Source organism: Pristis pectinata, chromosome 6 (genome assembly GCF_009764475.1).
Source record: "Pristis pectinata isolate sPriPec2 chromosome 6, sPriPec2.1.pri, whole genome shotgun sequence".
Classification (NCBI taxonomy): Eukaryota; Metazoa; Chordata; class Chondrichthyes; order Rhinopristiformes; family Pristidae; genus Pristis; species Pristis pectinata.
In genome coordinates this window covers 36,505,947-36,527,937 of record NC_067410.1, presented here as the reverse complement: position 1 = coordinate 36,527,937, position 21,991 = coordinate 36,505,947, and the positions used below count along the sequence as shown (strand labels likewise).

Genomic DNA, 21,991 nt, shown 5'->3' with positions numbered 1-21,991 from the left:
GAACTCCAGATTACTCTCAGTGCTGGTGAATGATGAATGTATGGCTGAAAGATGGTGAGGAAGGGAAGGGGTTCTTGGGACACGTAGAACAATTCTGAAGCAGGGCCTACAGAATCTAAACAGGACCAAGACTAACATCCTCACAAACAGCTTTGATAGCGCTGTTGTGGAGGATTTAAACTATCTTGGCAGAAGGTAAGGACACTGAGCATAGAATCAAAGCGAGAAAAGCAAAATTGGGAAAATGGGAGGCACTATTAGTAAAAGAGTTTGGAAAGCAGAGTAAATAGAGTGAAAAATAAATAGAAAAAAAAGGAGACACAAAAGACTGCAAATGCTGGAATATACAGCAACAAACAAGATGCTGGAGGAACTCAGCAGGCCAGGCAGCATCTGTGGAGGGAAATGGACAGTCAACATTTTGGGTCGAGACCTGTCAAAGCCTAATGATACAAGGAGTGAACAAGGATAGCAAAGGCATTATTGGTTAAAGAAACAGGTGTGAGAAGGAATGAAATGTTATAAGGATCATGAATTGAGGCTATATGGGTTGAACTGAAGATGACGGGGGCAGGGAGGTAAATAAAAATCACACTGCTAAGAATGCAGACCTGCAACAGGAAAAGGAAGATAGAAGAGTTAAATCTGCAGGGAAATTTCTGTCAGGTACAAATGCACAAGGGTAGTCACAACAGGGTATTTCAATTATCATAACATCAAATGGAATATAATCAATGTAAGAGGGAAGGATACATAATTTCTGAAGTATTTTCAGGGGAACTTTTTTGTGGTTGGCATCTAACAAACCCTGGAAGTGGGCAACTCTTGATATAGTTTGAGGAATGAAGCTGGACAGATGTAGGAGTACCAGTGAATATTTTTCTTGTCATGATCATAATTTAGTTAAATTTAGTTATGGAAAAAGACAAAGATAAAATAGGTTCTAAATTGCATAAAGCCAATTTCACTAGACTGAGAGGCGACTTAGTGAGAATGAACTAGAAACAGCTATTTGAAGGTTAATTAGAAGGTTAATGGGAGGCACTTGCAACTTTCAGGGGATTCCAAACAAAAAAGATGGAAATCCTAGAGCTAGGGAACCCTGGTTGACAAGGTGCAAGCAGGTTAAGATACAGTTAAAAATGGAAGCTGAGAGAGACACAGAACATAATAAACTAGAAAGACAGTGCAGTATGGAAAGTACAAACTGGAATTAAAAGGGAAATTAGGAATCTGAAGAGGTGGTCTGAAAAATACTGGCAATTAAAACTAAGAAAAATCCCAAGACAATCAATAGATGCATAAAGAGCAAGAGGGTAATAAAGGACAGGCCAAGTCCCATTTGGGACCAAAATGCTAACTTGTATAGAGGCAGATTCTTAAAGAGGGAAGATGCTGATATTGTAGTAGAGGATGAGTGTAAAATATTGATGAGTTAGTCAAAGTAAGAGGTTCCGCATCTTACTAAGTGAATAAATCACCAGCCTGATATGAAATGTATCCCAAGCTTCCAAAAGCAGGTGAAGAAACTGCAGAGGCTGTGTCATATGACAATCCTTCCTGCCAACAGGAGCAGTGCCAGAGGATTAGAGGTTAGAATTGTACCATTGTACAAAATAAAAAGGCAGGGGTAAAAAGCAATTACCAGTCAGTTTACCATCAATAGCAGGCAAACTATTAGAATTAATTCTAAGAGATAACAGTTGAATTTCTGAGCAATGGTGACTCCCTGGATATTTGCTTATGATGGGTAGTCAGCAATGGCAATATCAATGAATGCCAATGATAGGTGACTACACTCATTCCACAAAATCAAAAATTCTTGATCTGTAGAATACCACAACCATTGTACTTTGGGTGGGGTATGACTAATTTCAAGTTTATTGTTGTCAAAGGCATATATACTACACACACACACACACACAGAGTATAAATGCTATGAAAATTAGCTTTCTGCAGCAGCACAGAACATTACAGCAAAACAAAAAATAATTACTTAAGCTTTATTTTGATAACCATTGTCCAGTTTTGCCATATTCTTGATGCCCACATTTGGTCAACTGCTGCGTCACTTTTATCTCACCCAAGGAATTTAATTCATGGATTCACGTATGGTCCAAGGATGAGAAGCTATCTGGAGTCAAGCGGTCCTGCCAAAACTCAGCTTTGATTTGGCAAGCAGGGTGTCATCATATGGTGCTTGATAGCACTGATAACAAAACCTTTTATCACTCTGCTAACTGAAAGTAGACTGATTGGGGCTAACTACTGGATTGGATTTGTCCTTCTTTCACGAACACTGCATCCCTGGGTAATTTCCAGAGTTAACTAAATGTTGCAACTGTACTGGAACAACTGTTCTAGAGGTACAGTTTGTTTTCAGAGCAGATCTTCAGTACTGCAGCTGAAATGTTACTTGGTCCATTGCTCAGTTATTTCTTGATATTAGAGTCAAATTGGCTTCTGCGACAGTGCTTTTCTCAAGAGGAAACCAAGATGACCCATCTACTCAGTTCTTCTCGCCGAATACAACTGCTTACACTCCAGCCTTTAACTTTTATGTGCTGGGTCTTGCCAATATTGAGGATAGGAATGTTTTTGACACCTACTGCTTCCATTAGGTGTTTAACTGTCATAGTCATATAGCATGGAAACAGGCCTTTCAACCCACCCTACACACGATGACCATTATACCATTTACACTAATCCTACAATAACCCATTTTATTCTCCCCACATTCCCAATATCCCTCCCACCCTCGACAGCTTCTACCACTTATCTACACACTAGGGTAATTTACAGTGGCCAATTAACCTAACAATTCATTTTTGGGATGTGGGAAGAAACAACACCCAGAGGAAATCCAGTCACAGGAAGAACATGCAAACTCTACACAGACAGCACTGGTCATGGTTGAACCTGAAGTGAAGCAGCAGCTCTGCCAGCTGCGCCATTATGTCAGTACCATTCAGAACTAGATGCAGCAAGATTTCAGAGCTTTGATGTGATCCATTGAGAGCTTACTTAGCTTTGTCTATGTTTAGCATGTTTTTGTCCTGTGTTGCACGCTTACTAGGCCGTCACCTCATTTTTAGGCAAGCTGGAGGTGTAGCTAGCATGCCCTTATTGACTCCTTATTGAACCAGGATTGAGCTCCTGATTTCATTGTAATGAGCAAATATATTGTGAGCTACAAGGTTACCTATTGTGCTGGTGCACATTTCTGCTGCCACTTACAGTACACATCATATGGACAGTTAGTTCTTGGTTGCCAGATTTGTTCCGTATATAATGATTTTAGTGCTGTTCAACACAAGGGAGGGCGCTCAGTATGTAGGAAAGAAATGATTGCAAAGGAGAGAAGACACAGGAAATTTGAGGACTTTGCCAGGTAGGGTGAACTGATAATTTAAGCTTTTTACCAATTAATCTCACTAAAAACAATGTGAATTATACACCTTGTTTTGTGAGGGATACAAGTTTAAAAGGTGTCCTTAGACATACTAACTTCTGCCCTTGTAGTGTTTGTTCTTTCAAATATTTCAAAAATTAAATATAATTCACTCATTAAGTTAATCCTTCTTTTACAAGTTTAAGATTTTCCAGATCCTACTTTAATCTTTCACGCTCACCATCTTTGTTTCACACTCTACAAAGCAGCTCAAAAAAAATTCCAAGTAAACTCCTGGACCTGGGACTCAACACCTCCCTTTGTGGCTGGAGTCTCGACTTCCTGACCAACAGACCACAATTAGTGAGGATAGGCAGGAACACCTGTGCCACGATTATCCTCAACACTGGTGCCCCACAAGGCCACGCCTTCAGCCCCCTACTCTATTCCCTATACACTCACATCTGTGTGCTCAGATTTTGCTCTAACTCCATCTACAAGTTTGCAGATGATATCACTGTAGTGGGCCATATCACAAATGATGATGAGTCAGAGTACAGGAAGGAGACAGAGTCTAGTGAGATGATTTCACCTTGTACTACCTCAATGCACTGTTGTAATGAATTGATCTCCATGAATAGTATGCAAGACAAGTTTTTCCACGGTACATCAGTACATGTGACGACAATAAACCAATTTACCAATTTAATTTACCAAAGTTCAAACTTGTTTTTATTTTGGCTTCTTGGTATACTACCTGATAATTCTTGGATGTGATCTGTCTGCTTGATGACTCTACAGATTCCCAGATGCTGAGGCCAAACAAAATGGGGTTGGAAATGGGGATAGTCATTTCACAGAAAATTCCAAATTTTTGTGGGCAACTTTCTTCAAGAAATGAGCATGATCACTTTGCCACTAATCACAAAACTAGACAAGAGATATTTAAATTTGTTGATCAGATTAAGCAGCAAAACTAGGTATTAACTGGTTGAGTGAAAATGAGTAAGTTTTAATTTAAGTTGTAGTGACAGTTAGAATCAGCAACACATAGGGAGGCAGAAAAATGTAAATATTACCTCAATGACACTCGAGGGAGGTCAAAGAGATAAAGGAAAAGCTGTCAAACTGTAATTAACCAAGAAAATGGATAAAAATAGCAAAGTAAATTGACAAACTACCAACACATGGGCAGTACAGTAACAAAGCTAATAGAACTGCTGCCCACAGATCCAGCAACCGGGTTTGATACTGAGTGGGTGCCGTGTGGAACTTGTAGGTTCCCCCTGCGACCACATGCATTTCCTCCACGCGCACTGATTTTCTCCCGAGTCTTTTGGTGGCGCTGTATGTAGTTAGTCATATCTTGGCTTTGCTCCACTTACTTTTCAACTGCTTATGCGCCACCCTTTACTAAGCCTTTTATAATACTTTTACAAGATTGATTTTGACTTCTAAGTGTCGGAATGAATATCAGAGCTAAGGCTGGAGCTGATAGCAAGGGTAATGGAGACCTTCAACTCACTTTGGAAGCTCTCTCTAAACTGGATAAAAAGCTTGACCAGAGATTTGCCACTTTGGAAACACTGTTAAAAGATATGGAAGACAGGCAGACTACACTTATACAGGAGAGTGTTAAACAACAGCAATTAATCATTGAACTGGATCAAGCTGGCAAAGAGAGATCGCAGGCTGGATTTGCTAGAAAAAGATTTTATGGTGACCAAACAAAGACTGGAACAGCAAAGTCAGAGGATTATTGATTTAGAAAGCCGCAGTTGGAGGAATAATGTGAGAATTATCGGTCTCTCTGAGAATGCCGAATCTGGTAATCCCATTGAATTCTTTTCTAAACTTCTGAAGGATGTGTTTGGCCCTGAAGTTTTTCTACAAGCCCTACACTGGATCGTGCCCACTGAGCATTAAGACCAAAATCACCGGCAGAACAAAAACCACGACCAGTAATATTGAGATTTCATTATGTCAGCACCAAAGAGCATTTAATTCGAATTGCTTGTCGTCAAGGAATGATTCATTATAAAGAATGGAAGTTTTGTCTGGTTGAAGATTACACCCCAGAAGTTATGAGAGAGAGACTGCTTTACAAACTGATTACGTCGCAGCTTTATCAAGAGAATTGCCAACCTGCATTACTGTTTCCAGCCCATTTGAGAATCTCACTTCCCGACAAATCACGCCAGTACTTTAATTCCGTTAAAGAAGCCGAAGACTTCCTTCAAGGTTAACTTTTTGTCTCCAGATGGTCAAGAAATGTGCTTTTCTTTGACTTTATACTTAATTGGTCTACTAAGCAATGATTAACTTACAGGTTTAAACGCTTTTTATGCCCAGAGTATTTAACTGAGTGACTGATTGCCTTTTTCTCTTTGGAATTAAAATAAGACTATTTTTTGCCAGTCTGTTTACAATTTGAAAAATTATCTTGGCTAATCTATCTTCTGTATAGTCTATAGATGGTGTATTGCATTCTTTTAAATTTGGAGATATGCCACCAAAAGGTTAGGGTTAAACAATAGTAGGTAGCATTCTGGCTGCCCATTGGCCAGTTTTCGGGCTTTGTTGGGTGGGGCTGTTTTTAGGTTAGTTGTTTTTTCCTCTGGACTGATAAACTACACCTATGTCTGAACTGTCGTCATATCCGGCTCCTCTGAACTTTTTTTTCCTCTTCAAACTTTCTTTCCTCTTCCTGTTAACGAATCTCCTTAGCAACAAGGTTAACCCTTTACATACCACGTGTTTTGTTTAAATCTATTAAAATGGATGATTAATTTTGTTACATGGAATACAAATGGTTTGAATAATCCAATTAAGCGTAAGAAGATCTTTAAAGTTTTTCATAGACTGAATGCTCAGATTATTTTTGCGCAGGAGACGCATATCAGGAAAGAGGATAATCAGTGCTTTTTTAGATCTTGGAGAGGTCAACAGTTTCATTCTAACTCACAAGCAAAGGTGAAAGGAGTCTCTATTTTTATAGACTCAATTTCATTAGTTCATCATGAGACAATTTCAGACCCAAATGGTAGATTTTTAATAATTACTAGCTTACTCCATAACAAAAAAGTTATGGTTAATGTTTATGCACCTAATGTGGATCATCCTGAGTTTTTTAAACATTTATTTGCATCTTTTCCTAATTTAAATGAATACATGTTGATTATGGGTGGAGATTTTAATTGTTGTTTAAACCCTTCGATAGATGTGTCGAATCTTGCACTTCCTAACAAATCTGCTGTTTTTAATCAACTCCTTCTCAGCTGATTCTGGAATTTTAGAAATTTGGAGATTGACACCCAAATGATAAAGAGTTTTCATTCTTTTCTCATGTTTATCATAATTACTCTAGGATTGATTACTTTTTTCTCGACACACAATTAGCTCCACTTGTTACTGACTGTAAGTACGATGCAATTGCCATTTCCGATCATGCACCATTGAAATTATCAATTAAATTAATGGACGTACTCTCTGGTACTAGACAATGGAGACTCAATTCTTCTTTATTGCAAGATTTAGAGTTTGTTCATTTTATTAAAGAACAGATTTCCTTTTTCTTCTCAACTAATTTTACTGAAGAAATTTCCAGTGGGATATTATGGGATACTCTTAAAGCTTATATCCGTAGTCAAATTATTTCATACTCTGCTGGACTGAAAAAACGAACTAATAATGAATTACGTATATTGTTGATAAGAATAAAGAAATCGATAAAAAATACTCTGATGTTCCTACTTTGGAGCTCTATAAAATGAGAACAGAACTTCAATTACAACACAGTTTATTATTAACATCTCCAATTGAAAATCAATTACTCAAAACCAAAAGTCAGTTTTACATACATGGTGATAAATCTGGTAAATTGTTGGCCAACCAACTGAAAGCTGTTTCAACTAAACATCAGATTATTAAAGTTCGTAAACAAGATGGTAACTACACTGTAGACCATGATCAAATTAACAAATCTTTTCAAGAATTTTATACTTCTTTACATCAGAATCTCCAGAGGATTCTACATTAATGCATGAATTTTTAAGGAATTTGAAGACTCCGAAATTATCACTTAATGAACATTTATTATTAGATGCACCAATTTCAGAGGAAGAAATAAAGAAAGTAATTTCTTCAATGAATTCAGGTAAAACACCTGGTCCTGATGGGTATACAGTTGAATTTTTTTAAATCCTTTTCTGACCTTCTCTCTCGCTAGTTAGGTAAAATTTTTTAAAGACGCCCTATCAGTGGGTAAATTACCACAATCTTTTTATGAAGCAACTATCTCTTTAATTCTTACCAAGGATAAAGATCCCACTGAATGTGCATCTTATAGACACATTTCTTTATTGAATGTGGATTCTAAAGTTTTCTCCAAAATATTGGCTTCTAGACTGGAAAAGGTACTTCCACAAATTATTCCTGATGACTAGACAGGATTCATTAAGAATCGTTATTTGCATTTTAATATTAGAAGGTTAATGAATATTATATATACCCCTTCACCTGTAATTCCAGAATGTGTTATTTTGTTGGATGCCGAGAAGGCGTTTGATAGGGTCGAATGGGAATATTTATTTAACACGCTTGAGAAATTTAATTTTAGTTCAAATTTCATATCCGCGATCAAATTGATTTACTACACACCTATGGCTTCAATACTTACTAATAATCAAAGATCCTCCTTCTTCAGGCTTTTGAGGCACTAGACAAGGTTGCCCTTTGAGTCCTTTATTATTTAATATTGCTTTGGAACCTTTGGCAATTGCCATTCAGGATTCTTCTAACACATTTGGTATTACTCATGGAAAGGGGACTCATAAGATATCTCTTTATGCAGATGACCTGTTACTTTATGTCTCTAACCTGGAGAAGTCTATTCCAGCAGTATTATCACTACTTGCTCAGTTTAGTGTTTTCTCTGGTTATAGATTAAATCTTAATAAGAGTGAACTTTTCTCATTAAACATGCAAGTCCCAATTTATAGGCAAGTACCATTTAGATTAGTGACTGATTATTTTTCACACCTGGGTGTTAAAATTACCAAGAAACACAAGGACTTATTTAAAGTGAACTTTTTACCTTTAATTACATTAGACAATTATTCACTAAATGGTCCCCATTCCCTTTATCATTGATTGGCCGAATTAATGCAGTTAAGATGAATATTTTACCAAAATTTTTGTATCTATTTCAGGTGATTCCAACCTTTATTTCGAAATCCTTATTTGACACTATTGATTCCAAAATTCATTCATATATATGGCAGAATAAAAACCCAAAGTTAAGTAAGAAATATTTACAAAGATTAAAGAAGGATGGTGGCAAGGCTTTGCCTAAATTTTAGATTTTACTATTGGGCAATTAATATTAGATACTCAATTTTCTGGGCACAAGATTTAGATGCAACTCATTGTCCCTGTTGGGTACACCTTGAGTGTGAATCAGTGCAAGGATTTTCATTAGTTTCTATTTTAGGAGCTTCATTCCTTTTTGCACTTACTAAATTGAGTAAACAAATGACTAATCCAATAGTTAAACATACAATATGGATATGGTTTCAATTTCGTAAATTTTTTGGATTGAATAAATTTAATTTATCAAGTCCTATTTAATCTAATTTTTTCTTTCAACTATCTAGAATTGACTCAGCTTTTTCCTTATGGAAAATGAAGGGTATAACATGTTTGAGATTTGTTCATTGATAACTTTTTTTTATCTTTTGAACAGTTGTCTAATATATACAATTTGCCTAGATCACATTTTTTTCTATAATTACAGATTAGAAATTTTTTAAAAGTTACTTTACCTTCTTTTCCAACACCATATAAAATTGAAATTACGGAAAAAATTTTAGATTTTAATCCTTATCAGAAGGGCCTGATAGCAATAATTTATGATAGGATTATGAAAATACATTCAGAGGAACTTGATAAAATTAAGAATGAATGGGAAAGCGAACTCCAGATACATTTACCTACAGAGACATGGACGAAAATTCTTCAGTTAGTTAATATATCTTCTATGCGTGCTAGACACTTTGATACAGTTTAAGGTGGTTCACAGGACCCATATTGTCCAAGAACAAGTTAGCCTGTTTTTATCATCATATAAATCCTATATGTGATAGATGTAATTCGAAGGTGGCTTCCCTGACACATACGTTTTGATCCTGTCCCCTTTTGGAAAAATATTGGAAATATATTTTTAACATTATTTCATCTGTATTGAATATTGATTTACAACCCCATTCTATTACTGCAATTTTTGGGTCACCAATGATGGAATCTCACCATTTGTCTGCTTCTGCTTGTTGTATGATCACCTTTGTCACATTAATGGCCAAGCGATCCATTTTGTTCAAATGGAAGGATCCAATGCCTCCCACCATTTTTCAGTGGTTTTCTCAAAATATAACATGTTTAATCTTAGAAAAAATTAGGAGTGGTACTATTAATTCTTCACTTAAATTTGAGGAAGTTTGGAGTCCATTTATTCAATATTTCCATATGATACAATCTGACCCTTTTCAGATCCCTCTCAATAACCTTTGAATGCAGAGGAGCGGAGTTGACGACATAGTAATGTTTCTTTTTCTTTTTAATTGAAGAAATATCAGTCCAGTTTTTTTTTGAAGTTTGGGTTTTTTGTTTATTATCAATTTCTTTTTGATTTGGGGTTCTTTCATAATTAAATTTCATTTCTTTTCAATCTTTCCTTTTGTATTTGTTCACTTAAGAGAACAGGAGGTCTAGGTTACTTTTACTCGTGATTATATATTTTAACTGTTATGATTGCTATCCTGATCTCTTAGCACCATATGTATAATTACTAATGCTATATATTATTTTGCACTAATTTGAAAATTAATAAAAAGATTGAAGAAAGATTTTCTCCCACATTCCAAAAATGTGGGTTTAAGTTAATCAACCACTGTAAATCGTTCCTAGTGTGTAGATGAGTGGCAGAATCTGGGGGGGGGGGGGGGGGGGGGGGGTGGGTGTGGTGTGGAGTTGATGGCAATGTGGGAAAATAAATTAGGAGGGGATCAGTGTGTAAAAGAAGTGTTTGATGGTCAGCACAGACTCAGTGGACCAAAGGGCCTGTTTCCATGTTGCATCTCTGTATACCTCTATCATAAAAAAAAATTACCTTTATACTTGTACCAGCATTCAAATTAGAAGATCATCACTGATTGCACCAAACTTTGTGAATGACTCAAACAATTTCAAATAATAAAATAGCAACAACCATCTTTTTGCATAATAGCATTAACTGTGACATTGCAAAAAAAAGTGCTTTCCTTTATGCCCTACACAGCATACAAATTGTTCATTACACAAAAAGTACTGAGATGTAATGTATAGCAATGGTCTTATCAGAAAATGAAAAGAAAAACATGACAAAGAAATTGTCCAAAGTTTATAAGGATAGGTTTATGAGAACAGCAATACAAGTTAGATATTTCGTTAATCAAAAATGAAAACCAACTGGATAAACATACAATTAATGATCTCAAGAGCACAGACAAGCTCAACTCGCATGTCGATCTGGAGGAACATAGCCGGATAGAATTGAAATTAAAGTGTGCAAAGGTAGCCATTAATACCTCCACTACTCTTTTAGAAAAAAGCTTTTGTGTGACTGTAGACAAATCTTTAACAAAGTTCACAGTGAATGAGAGAAGGGCTGGGGTTTATTATGTATTAGCTGTTCCTTGATAACAATATATATGCAGCTAAATATTGTTCTGAAAGATCCCCACAGAGTAATTTCAGACAGGTATACACATGACCCAAGTTTGGTTAGAATACTTCACTTAAAATCAATAGAAGCAGACAGGAAGTGCACTTTTCCATGCTGTTTGAAGTGCGGAGTGGAATTTGGGAGGTACAAATGGGGACACAAAAAGATTACTCGGTAAGGCAACAGCTAATGACCTTTGCCTTATTAGGTCAGCAGGAAAACATGCAAGAGGAATGGGGGAGGGGTGGTTCATTTGAGAAATGCAAGGGCAGCACCCAGCTGTAATTACACTTTAACCTTGGAAGTTCCCGATGGTACCCACAAGAATCTGGTAGACAATTCAGGTCAATTAGTCAGAACTACTAAATCCTTCTGAACACGTTTTCATACTTAAGCATTCACAAATGCCATGTACACTAGTAGCGTCTCTCTTCAGGAAGGTTCCTGACATCTCTTATGTCCTGGGGTCCAGGTAAACATTCAGCCATGCTACATGCCCAGGTTAAGGTGCACACTTTCTCTCAATGTAAATCTAATGAGACTACCATTGGGCAAAGAGGAAATGCATGTGGTGAACTCAGTGAAAAGATGCCCATTTTTCCCTGGAGGAATTTACTTAGAATACAGCATAGCAACTAACCATTCTTCCCAACCAGTCCATATATATTTTTGACTTCCAAACAAATCCCCTACCATTATCATAACCTACTATTCACTTCTATGACACATTTATTTAGTTTCCCCTTAAATACATCTGTTCAACTTACCCAAACTTTTCTCCCTGTGGAGTTGTAAGTTTTCACCATATTCCCTATGGAGTTTACTTTTTCAAAAGACACTTGTTTACATGGACCTCCTCTACTTATTTTCAGCCCGAAGTGAAAACAAACTGCCTATTTTAACAAAACCTTTCATAAGTGAGGACCTCAGACTGATCCTTGCAAAAAAGACCAGATGTGTTCATCTTTTTCTGATGCACCTAATTTCATATTTTTTTTAAAATCAGCCTTGAATTTTTTTTTGCACACTCACTCCCATGCCTTAATATTCTTTGTATAACTGTACATAGAATTCAAAGTATGGTCACACCAAAATCCCATTCTAGGTTTTAGAAGATCCCCGATTTGTTGATGTTTACATATTGTCTGTTCATCTTTTCATGCTACAGGCAAGCAGGCAAGGCAATGGGCAGAATCGTCCTGCACCTGGTCTGCCAGCTGTGGTTTTCACCTGCTAGCATGTTTCCCCAAGGTGGAGGCCTGATCTCACTGTTCTCCTGCACGCTGGTGTTGGATGACAAACTCTCTGGCGGCTTAGTCAAGGCCGACCTCTGGAACACCATGACAGGCTTTGACAAACATTTAATAATGTTTAAAATTGATGTAAGTATTTAATTTTTAAAACTTTTAAATGAAAAATGCTTAGAATTAAAAATACTCCTAAAATTTTCAAAATTACCTTGCCCTTCACTTCAAAGCCTGTGTGCCGAGAATCCCATCCTATGTCAGGTCAAACCTGACACGAGGAGAGAGGCAATTCCAAGCAATGACGCAGTGACACACACAGCACCATCTGTCACTCAGTACATTAATCTGGGACTTACATCCACAGAAATCTATTCAGAACCATACATCACAGCCAGGAAGATTCATCTCAAAATCTCTAACCTTGCCAGTTTACAAATACATGTAAACAATCAAGTTCTGGCTCCTTATTTCAAGTGTTAAAAAAGCTGGTTTTATTTTACACTTAAGTAATGTTAGATTTTTAACGGTATCCTATATATAAAAAAAATCACATGAGGGGAAAATATGTACCTTGTCGAAGGAAATTTAAAATCTTTGGGAAATTGGGAATGCAGTATTAAAGTATGTGGCATCCTTAAAAATGGATAGATTGGTTGGGTCTTAATAGCAGCAAGCCAAGTGGCGGCACAGGGATGTATCATTTTCTGGTTTCCTTTCCATTAATATGGTGCTACAAGACTAGAATACTGCTAATCTGGTACTCTTGTTCTGCAGTGCTCATAACTTGTTTCTTGCTTTTGGTGATGTACATTAATGGCTTGGAATAAAGGGGGATTGATAAAGAAGTTTCCCAATGATACCAGAAGTCACAATGAGGAAGAAAGTTCTATATAACAGGAATAAGACAAATCTGTGAGGTATATGGCAACACATTGAGGGCAAACACAATAAATCACAGGATACAAATTTATCCCTACTGCAAGTCACAGATAAACAAGTGAAATCAGGACAGGTGGGAACAACTGATGGCAGATCAGTTCCTGGAAGATTCAGCTTATTCCTTAGTGGTTTGACTGAACTATCAACCTGCAACTTACACTATCAAGTTGGTACAAGAACATCAGGTGAATGGAAACACCACTACTTGTAGGTTCCCTTTCAAATATCTGCAAATATTAACATTCCTTCATCACTTCATCCAAATCCTGGACTCCCTACATAACAGCAGCATGGGAATAACTTTACAGAGGATTCTTGATCAAAACTGTGGCCCTCCAAACCTTCCCTGGCCAATTAAGGATGGATGAATAATGCTAGTCTTGCTAGCAATGTACACTTTCTAAAAAATGAATAAATGGAAATAAATGTAGAGGGACTATATGGCTGCAGAGCTCTGAAAGCAGTGGAACAGATAGTTGTGGTTAAGGCAGCAAATGCAATACATACTTTCATCTGCTAAGGCATATGCTATAAGGAGGCCAATTATACATGGGAACCTTCTTTACACCCAGTTACAATACTGTGAACAGCTCTGGCCACTTCACGACATAAAGAATGTGACAGCACCAGAGGGAGAAGAGGACATCATATGGATATTGACAGGGCAGGAGAGACTGACTAGGCTGTAGGTGTTTTCTTGCGAACAAAGTAGATCTGAGGTTTAATATGTACAAAATGATTAGCCTAGATAGGGTGAACTGGGTGGACCCATTCTTCTCAGCAGAGAGGTTACTTTAACTTAGAGACAGAGATTTAAGTTAATTGCTAGGATGAGAAAAGCTGAGGAAAATAAAAATCATCTAAAGTGTATTGGAGGTCCAGAAATCACCGCTCTAATGATTAACAAACTACGTAATTTTGTCATGCAGCATTAAAATTAAGGAACACAATAGAGAATTGTAAAAATAAGTGGATGGTACATTAGATTAAGGAATTAGAGATAAAACTATTTCTGAATAAATTTATATTGCTAAGTATTTTTGCACAACCAATTGTTCATAGTGTATAAATAATTAACATTTGAAAAATTGCTAGTGATCAACTTACCCTGTGAAACCATTAACAATTTTAAGAATTCGGTCCTTCATTTCTTCATACGGGACATATTCCACATTCGGATTAGGTGGAGCTCGAGGTTCAGGAGCTGAAGCTCTGAAGTCATCCATGACTTTTTCCAATTTGAATACAAAGTAGCATTTAAACTGCGACCAAGGAATCCTGAAATTATAATCCAAGATTAATTTAATACATTTAAAATGATGCTAGTCTAAATGTGAAATTAAATCAAACAACAGAATATCCTGAGGAATTTTTTTTTACATCAAATCTTCAAGATCCACACTAAATCTCTAAGTGAAACTGAAACATTTTGGAATTCTCAGTTTACACATGTAAATCAACCTAAATATTGTGACATTGAAATTTCAGCCAGCCCTTCAGTTTGCTTTCCCAGTGACATGTTTCTCTGTAATATTAAGATTGGCCTTTTAAAAAGACTAAGCCCTTTTTATTTTTTTTCTTAATATTGTATGCAATTTATTTTACACGTCCCAATTTTGTTGCCATGTCTGTCATTCATCGCATTCCACATGCACGTATTCCAGCCATTTTATACTATAAACTACTAGCATAAGTGTGAAGGGCCTAGCTTTTCTTTGAAGCTGTTTTAGTAACAAGGAATTTCCAACCCATACCTAAAACCTCTGCCACTAGCCACAGGCTAAAGTTGGAAGAAGTTCTGTCGCAACATAACCATTCTGATGTTAACCTATGACCTGATATCAACAGCAGAAAAACTCAGAGGTAATAGCTTCCTTGACAGTTTCTCAAGTAATAAAGACAAACTCTGAAATTCATCTCTATATTTTAAAAAAAGTTGAATTCAATACAGGTGCACAAACACATACAAGGTATAATTGCATTGTAAACAGATACATTGTGTTTTAATTTTCAGTTGAAATAAATCTGCACGTTATTAACTTGTGAAACACATAACTTAAGTAGTTGATAATATGGTGCACAAAAAAATTGGAAAAATAGTAGTATGATCTCCCAAATTATACGGCGCAGACACAGATAAAGACGACAAATTCATGTTTTGCAACATTCTAGTTGAAGCTTCTTTATTGTTCCAGGTTATTTCTGGCCTATTGCACAATGCAGCTGGGAGTAGAATTCTGCCATTTGGCTGATCAAAGCAGCTCTGAAACTCCTTGACAGATGTCAGTATATCATGTCAATATCTACACTACAGAAAATGCTAGGTTATATTTATTCATTAAGTGCATACTCAAAATGTGGCATATTTTTTTAAAGCTTTTAAGGGAAAAAAGTTTAATACAATTCACTTCCCATTTTAACATACTTGCTTATGTAACTCTTGCAGTCTTTAAGAAAAACAGGATGCTGCAGCTGCTTACAATAGTCAGTTTTAATTTATTTTGAACAAAACTGATACTCCTGGTAGCTTCTGTTCATTTCAAATTAACTGAAGGTAACACAATCCCTATAACTTGATACGGATAAACTCACAGCATTGAATTAGCAACATAGCAAGTGAGACTGGACGGGACTGACTGTTTATCATATTATCCTACCACTCCCAAACATGAGAAGTCTCATCTCATCACCATTGGTCATACCAAAAGCAGCCCGATCCATAATCGCAAAAGTAAAGGTGCAGGAAACTCCTTTTGTGATAACAAAAGATACACTCCCATGGCCTTATATTGATTTCCCCCTGCTTGTAAACAAATGTTATGACCCCACAAATAAGTTATGCTGCATTTGTAGACAGATTTGGTTCTTATTCAGAATAAGAAAAACCACCACTGATTTTTTTTTTGAAATGAATTAATTCCACCTTTATTTCTGCTGCCAGCTTTTATCAAGCACCAGGAGCCAAGCAAAAGCCCTTTATGTTCATTTAAAAAAACACAACCAAGGCAATAGATCATCAGGGTCAAGCATCACAATGGAACAGCAGTTAGCATTGCTGCCTCACCACCTCAGAGAACCAGATTCAATCATAGCCCCAGTGATATCTGTGTGGAATCTGCACAATCTTCCTATGGCTGCATGGGTTTCCTTTGGATGCTCCAGATTCCTCCCCACGTGCCAAAGATGTGCTGGTTAGTAGACTAACTGGTAACTGGAAATTTACCTCATGCAGGTGGGTGGCAGGAGAATAAGGTAGTGGTGGTGAGTTAATGGTAACAAGAGAGGAAAAATACCATTAGTTTTGATGGGTGATTATTGGTCATTGCAAATGGGACCTGCTTTGAGAGTTATGAATCGATGAACTGTGGCAGATGGTGACACTATCACATCATCATTCCAAGAATGAACACAAGTTAGTTAATACCTTTTTCAAAAAAATAAGGAAATTTAAACATCCCCAATATCCCAGAACCCATTGAAGCTGGTTCAAATTCAGAGGGATGCTGTAATAGAGAAATCCCAGTCCATCTAGCAAAGCTAGAATGTATTTGTTGTCTGTATTTTTTAAAAAAATTACATCTGTTTAGGGTAATCCATGCAGCTGCCTTACAGTTATTGGCATATCAACCATGACTATTGCAAGATGGTCTTTAAGACAATGAATCTGCAAACTAATGGCATTTTCTAACCACACTGGTACACTCCTATGGCCAAGAAATAGTAGGGCAAAATAATAAATCTGCACACTACGAAGATCACAGGATCAGGTCTAATTATGGATGTGACAGGTGAGTGTCAACTGGTCTCCACTTAATTGTGTGATCTGGAGAAATGAGAGCAAAGACTGCTCTTCCGCCACTCGTGCGTACTGGAGTTGATGATTATCCGGAGATGTACTCATTTTCATCATACTGCATATTGGATGCAAACCACAGAAAGATATAACATCTGCCCTTGTGGACCATCCATTCTCACCAGGTGTGTGAGAGAGCGATCCCTCATTTTAAACAATCCAATAGTTACTCATATAATCAGGGATTCAACAATAAAATCCAACCTCTTCATTTGTTAATAAGAGTGATATCCAGCTAGATGCAACCTGATTCTTAGTATTTGGCAAGAATTTCCAGGCCACATATTCGCATTTCTACAGAGCTGAAATCCCCACCCTCAAAATGTTGCAAGTTGCAATGGTGACTAAAGAACATGAAGCTTGGTGTTCATCAGAAATCTACTTCTGATCACATAAACAACAAAACTCTACTGGGATTCATTACCTGCACAAATGTAATTCAGAGTTTAACCGATTAAACTTGAATAATGAAAGTAACAATCCCAGGAATCCTATGATCAAAAGGTAAAAGCAGTTTGACAAAAACACTACCTGGGTGACATTTCACCATACTCCCAACAAATAAAAGATTTGTAAGAATCCTAACAGTGACAATTCCAAGCTTTTATCCCTATAAAAAGTGATTACCCGATGTACATTCCTAAATGACAACTGTGACTGTACTTCTAAAAGTATTTCATTGGCTGCAAGCCAATGATGGAAAGATGCTACGTAAATCCAAATTATTTTCTGATCTATTAAATGGTCAAACTAAACAACTGCCCAAACAAATGTATGAAATAGGCTTAAACTGCAAACAGTTGTTGCACATTAATACACATTCACTCTGGGTTCCAAGGAACAAGTTTTAAAATGCTAAATTAAGCAGCTAATGTTTCAATTATGAGTGTGCACCTTAGGCACTTTGACAGCATCAGAAAACAGAAGGCTATTTTCAATATCTGTTGCTTAAATTATCTTGCATCCATTGTACCAGAGTCAGAGACATGATACCAAGTAAAAACAATATTGTATTTTGAAGGAACATTCTCACTGCTGAGCAGGATACCAAATGATAAATTACATCCTGGAGATATCACTGATGGATTGCTCAAGATTGTCTATTAAGATTACTTTACAGATTAGGACAGCAGAAGGCAAAAGGACCAAGGATTCAGCAGAAAATATTTTTTGTGCTGAAGGGAAAACTCTGTGGCAAGTAAAATAAAATCAAATTACCCTAGACCAACAAATCTTCCTACAGGTTATTCTGCTCCTACAAATTAGTACTGTGCCCCACTGAAAGAATAATAGATAGGCTTTCATTCTAAAATCTCAAGGCCTGGCAGCTAGAGATACAATCTTGAAGTCATCAGGATTGCTATTCATTTGTCAATATAGTTATCAATCGCACTATTCTCCATGAGATAATGTCAATATTGGACAAGTCAAACATAGGGTTATCATTCTACAAATAATTCTAATTGTCACAGGAACATTTGGAAACCACCAGTCTGCATCACAAAAACAAATTTCAAATGAAGCTTGTAAAAATTATTACAACCACATCTTTTTAAGTAACTTGCATCACAATGCCTGAAACTGGCCAGCATCCATAAAGCATTCACTTTGTGCCAAACTTTTGGCACTCCCTCACTGATTATCTGGCACACAGCTCAGATATACGAATAGGAAAATCCCAGATTAGATCTGTGTTGCTTTCAAAAACTGACCTCAGTTGCAACATCAATGCAGCTCAAATCTGGCTGATTGGAACCCATTCAAATCTATTCTCAGTCGAAGTGTATTTCACTGATTTATCAAGCACTCACTCAGTTACCTACTGTTTGGGCTCTGCAAATCCAATCAACTGCAAATCCCATTGTAATTTTAATCCAAACAGGACAAAACAGTTGAATTCCAGGAGGTACAGTGAGCAGGACCACCTTGATGTCAAGGAAACATTTGATGTGTTGTAAATGAGCCCTCGTAAAATTCATGCTGATAGAAATCAGAGAGAAAATGCTCCACTGGCTGCTGTCATATCAACACAAGGGAAGATATGTTTCTTCGAAGCCATTCAACTCATGAAGGGGAGCTCACTCATGACTGTATCATTTAGTTGTTCTACTTGCATCCCCTTAGTTCATGAAGCAGTCTGCTCCCACATGCTCCAAGGCCTGGACAATATTCAGGCTTTATTTAATAAGTGCCAACCAACATTTGTGCCACACAAGTCCCAGGCAATGAATCCAACAAAACTCAAGCCACTTCCCTTTGACATTTAACTTTATCACTGCCAGATCCCCTATCAACGTAGGGCAACCACTGAATGGGAACATAACTGGATTGAAATACTGCAGCAGCAAGAGTTAGTAGATGCTGTGCATTTTATGACAAATTGCTATCTGTGGTCTGGAAGGGTATAGCAACAATCAAACTAAACACCATTCAGGAAAGGCAGCCCACTTGACTGGTACTCATATCACCATGACAAATGTTCACTCACTCCACCAGTGAGCAGTGCATCATCTCCAAGATGACTGAGCACCTTGCCAAGCTTTTTCAAAGCACCTTCCAAACCTGCAACCTCAACTGCCTGGATGAACAAAAGCAGCTGGCATGTGGAAGCAGCACTTCATGATCACCTCAAATCACACACCATCTTGATCGGTGCCTTTCTTTTGCCATCACTGAGTCAAAATCCTGAACAACTTTACCTAATTATACCATGGGAGGACCTTCACTGTATGGACTGCACTATTATGGGTGAACAATAGTCTTGCCGACAATGTCAACATTCCAAGAAAATATAAAAATACAAAAAAATAACTCGTGCCATATGGCCAGTATAGACAAAAATATACATGTCTTCAATGTCACTCTTCTGTCACAGTTGATTATAGAATGATTTTGTTTTTTTAAAATTGATTTATTTTTAGAAAAGAGTTGCTGGCAAAGTAATCATTCATTGTCCATCCCCAAATGCGCTCAAGAAGGTTGTGATGAGCAACCTAAGTAAACCATTGTAGTCCTTCTGGTGAAGGTACGCTCGTGTTGTTGTTGGGGAAGGAATTACAAGATGTAGACCTAATAATGAAGAAATGGCAACATTTTTGCAAGTCTGGATGATGTCCAACTTGGAGGAAACCTGCAGGTTGTTGTGCTTCTGTGCATTTTCTGCCCTGGCCTCCTAGGGGGCAAAGAACACAGGTTTGAGAGATGCTAAAAAAGTAGACAAGCTTCCACAGTGCATTAAAGATGTCCACATAAAAGCCATGCTGTACTGGTGAAACAAAAGTGAACCTTTAGGTTGATAGATCAGGTGCCAATCAGCAAATGCTTTCTCCTGGATGGTATCAAGCTTTAGCATCAATGCAGACGTGGAAAACATTTCATCACATACTTCAGGCTGAATGCCATTTCCAATGAGTAGCGTTATTGTTTCTTCCAATTACCTGAACAAAACCAGACTTGCCTTTTTTAACAATTACCATTAGCAGCAAATGGGTTCTTTCTTACTTCCTTTACTTGCAGATCTCCATAGCTGCCCCAAATTAGCTTAGCTCAACAACTATTTTTCTTTCATTGCAATTTTAAAAACAATACCTACCCTAGTGTCACAACTGAGCAGGAACACTGGTGGGTTGTTAATAAATAGTTACTAAATTTTTCTACAAGATGGTTTTTAAAAAGTGGTATAATCTTGGAAACTTGGTCAATAAAATGAACACTCCTTTCATGTATTTGGTCAAACTGAATCATAAAGCACTGTTCAAACTGAGCAATGCTGCAAAGCCATCATTCAGTCCACTGAATATCTGCATATTTCCACCTTTGAAGCTTAATTACCTACTTTTAAATATCCTCTATACTATTGCTAAAACAAACATCTATGTCTACATCCTCCAGATAGATATACAAAAATAGATTGATACACAGCAACAGCACAATCCAGGGATACACTCAGAGTGCAATACTATGAAACAGAAAGAGATAAAAGCTACTAAAAGGTTGATGCTGCTCTGATTTCATAACCCAAACATCCAACTATTCAAGGATAATACTTTCTCAGTTCAGTTTCTTTATCCAAAATATAACTCAAACTCATGATTTTTATTCAATCATGTTACGATTCTCACTGACGTGAAAAACTGTCCATAAATATTTCCCAAATCACCTTGAGCATTTTTGTTAAAATATCCAAATTCATATCACAATGTTACGCACCTTTCATCATCAGTTGAAAGATCACTGGCTCTTCAATAGTGTTTCATCTCTGAATCAGAGTGTTAAAATTTGTTCATCAGGAACAGGTAACAATCATTAAAGACAAGTATCTATAAAATCTTGTCCCAATGAGAATAAAATTGATGATAGTTGTTGATATAAAATCTTGAAAAAAATTATCTAGGGCCTCAAGTCACAATACTCCATTAGATCATATTAGTATCTGCAACTTGAGATGGGTGGTTTCAAATTCTACTTAGAGTGCTAAATTTTGTGCTGACAAGTCACCCCGTCACACAAAAGGAGAGTTCAAAACAGTCAACCATTGTTCACCTTGCACAGCCATTAGCTTATTTGTATACAACGCTTGGAGCAAAATCAGATATTCAGAACTTTTCCAATGAGCTTCTAAATTAATATACTACCAATTCTCAGGTCCAAGATCCAGTCCCAGTCTGCATTCACCTAGCTTGTCCAAACTGGAATTGCAAACTGGCCATGAGAATTGCTCTCTGTCCCACTGGAATAGTAAAAATCTAATCAGCCACGATTCTTACATAACATTATCATGGAACATTTCCACAGGTATCCAG

The 21,991-nt window shown here is 36.9% G+C and overlaps 1 protein-coding gene across 1 annotated transcript in view; it reads right to left on the bottom strand.

The window, feature by feature from the left end:
• The window catches only part of LOC127571351 (serine/threonine-protein phosphatase 4 regulatory subunit 2-like), a 60,615-nt gene that overhangs the window by 23,018 nt on the left and 15,606 nt on the right, over nucleotides 1-21,991 (bottom strand). Inside the window, 1 exon segment of the mRNA XM_052017640.1 lies at nucleotides 14,444-14,614. Within this exon segment, the coding sequence (XP_051873600.1) occupies nucleotides 14,444-14,614 (171 nt within the window).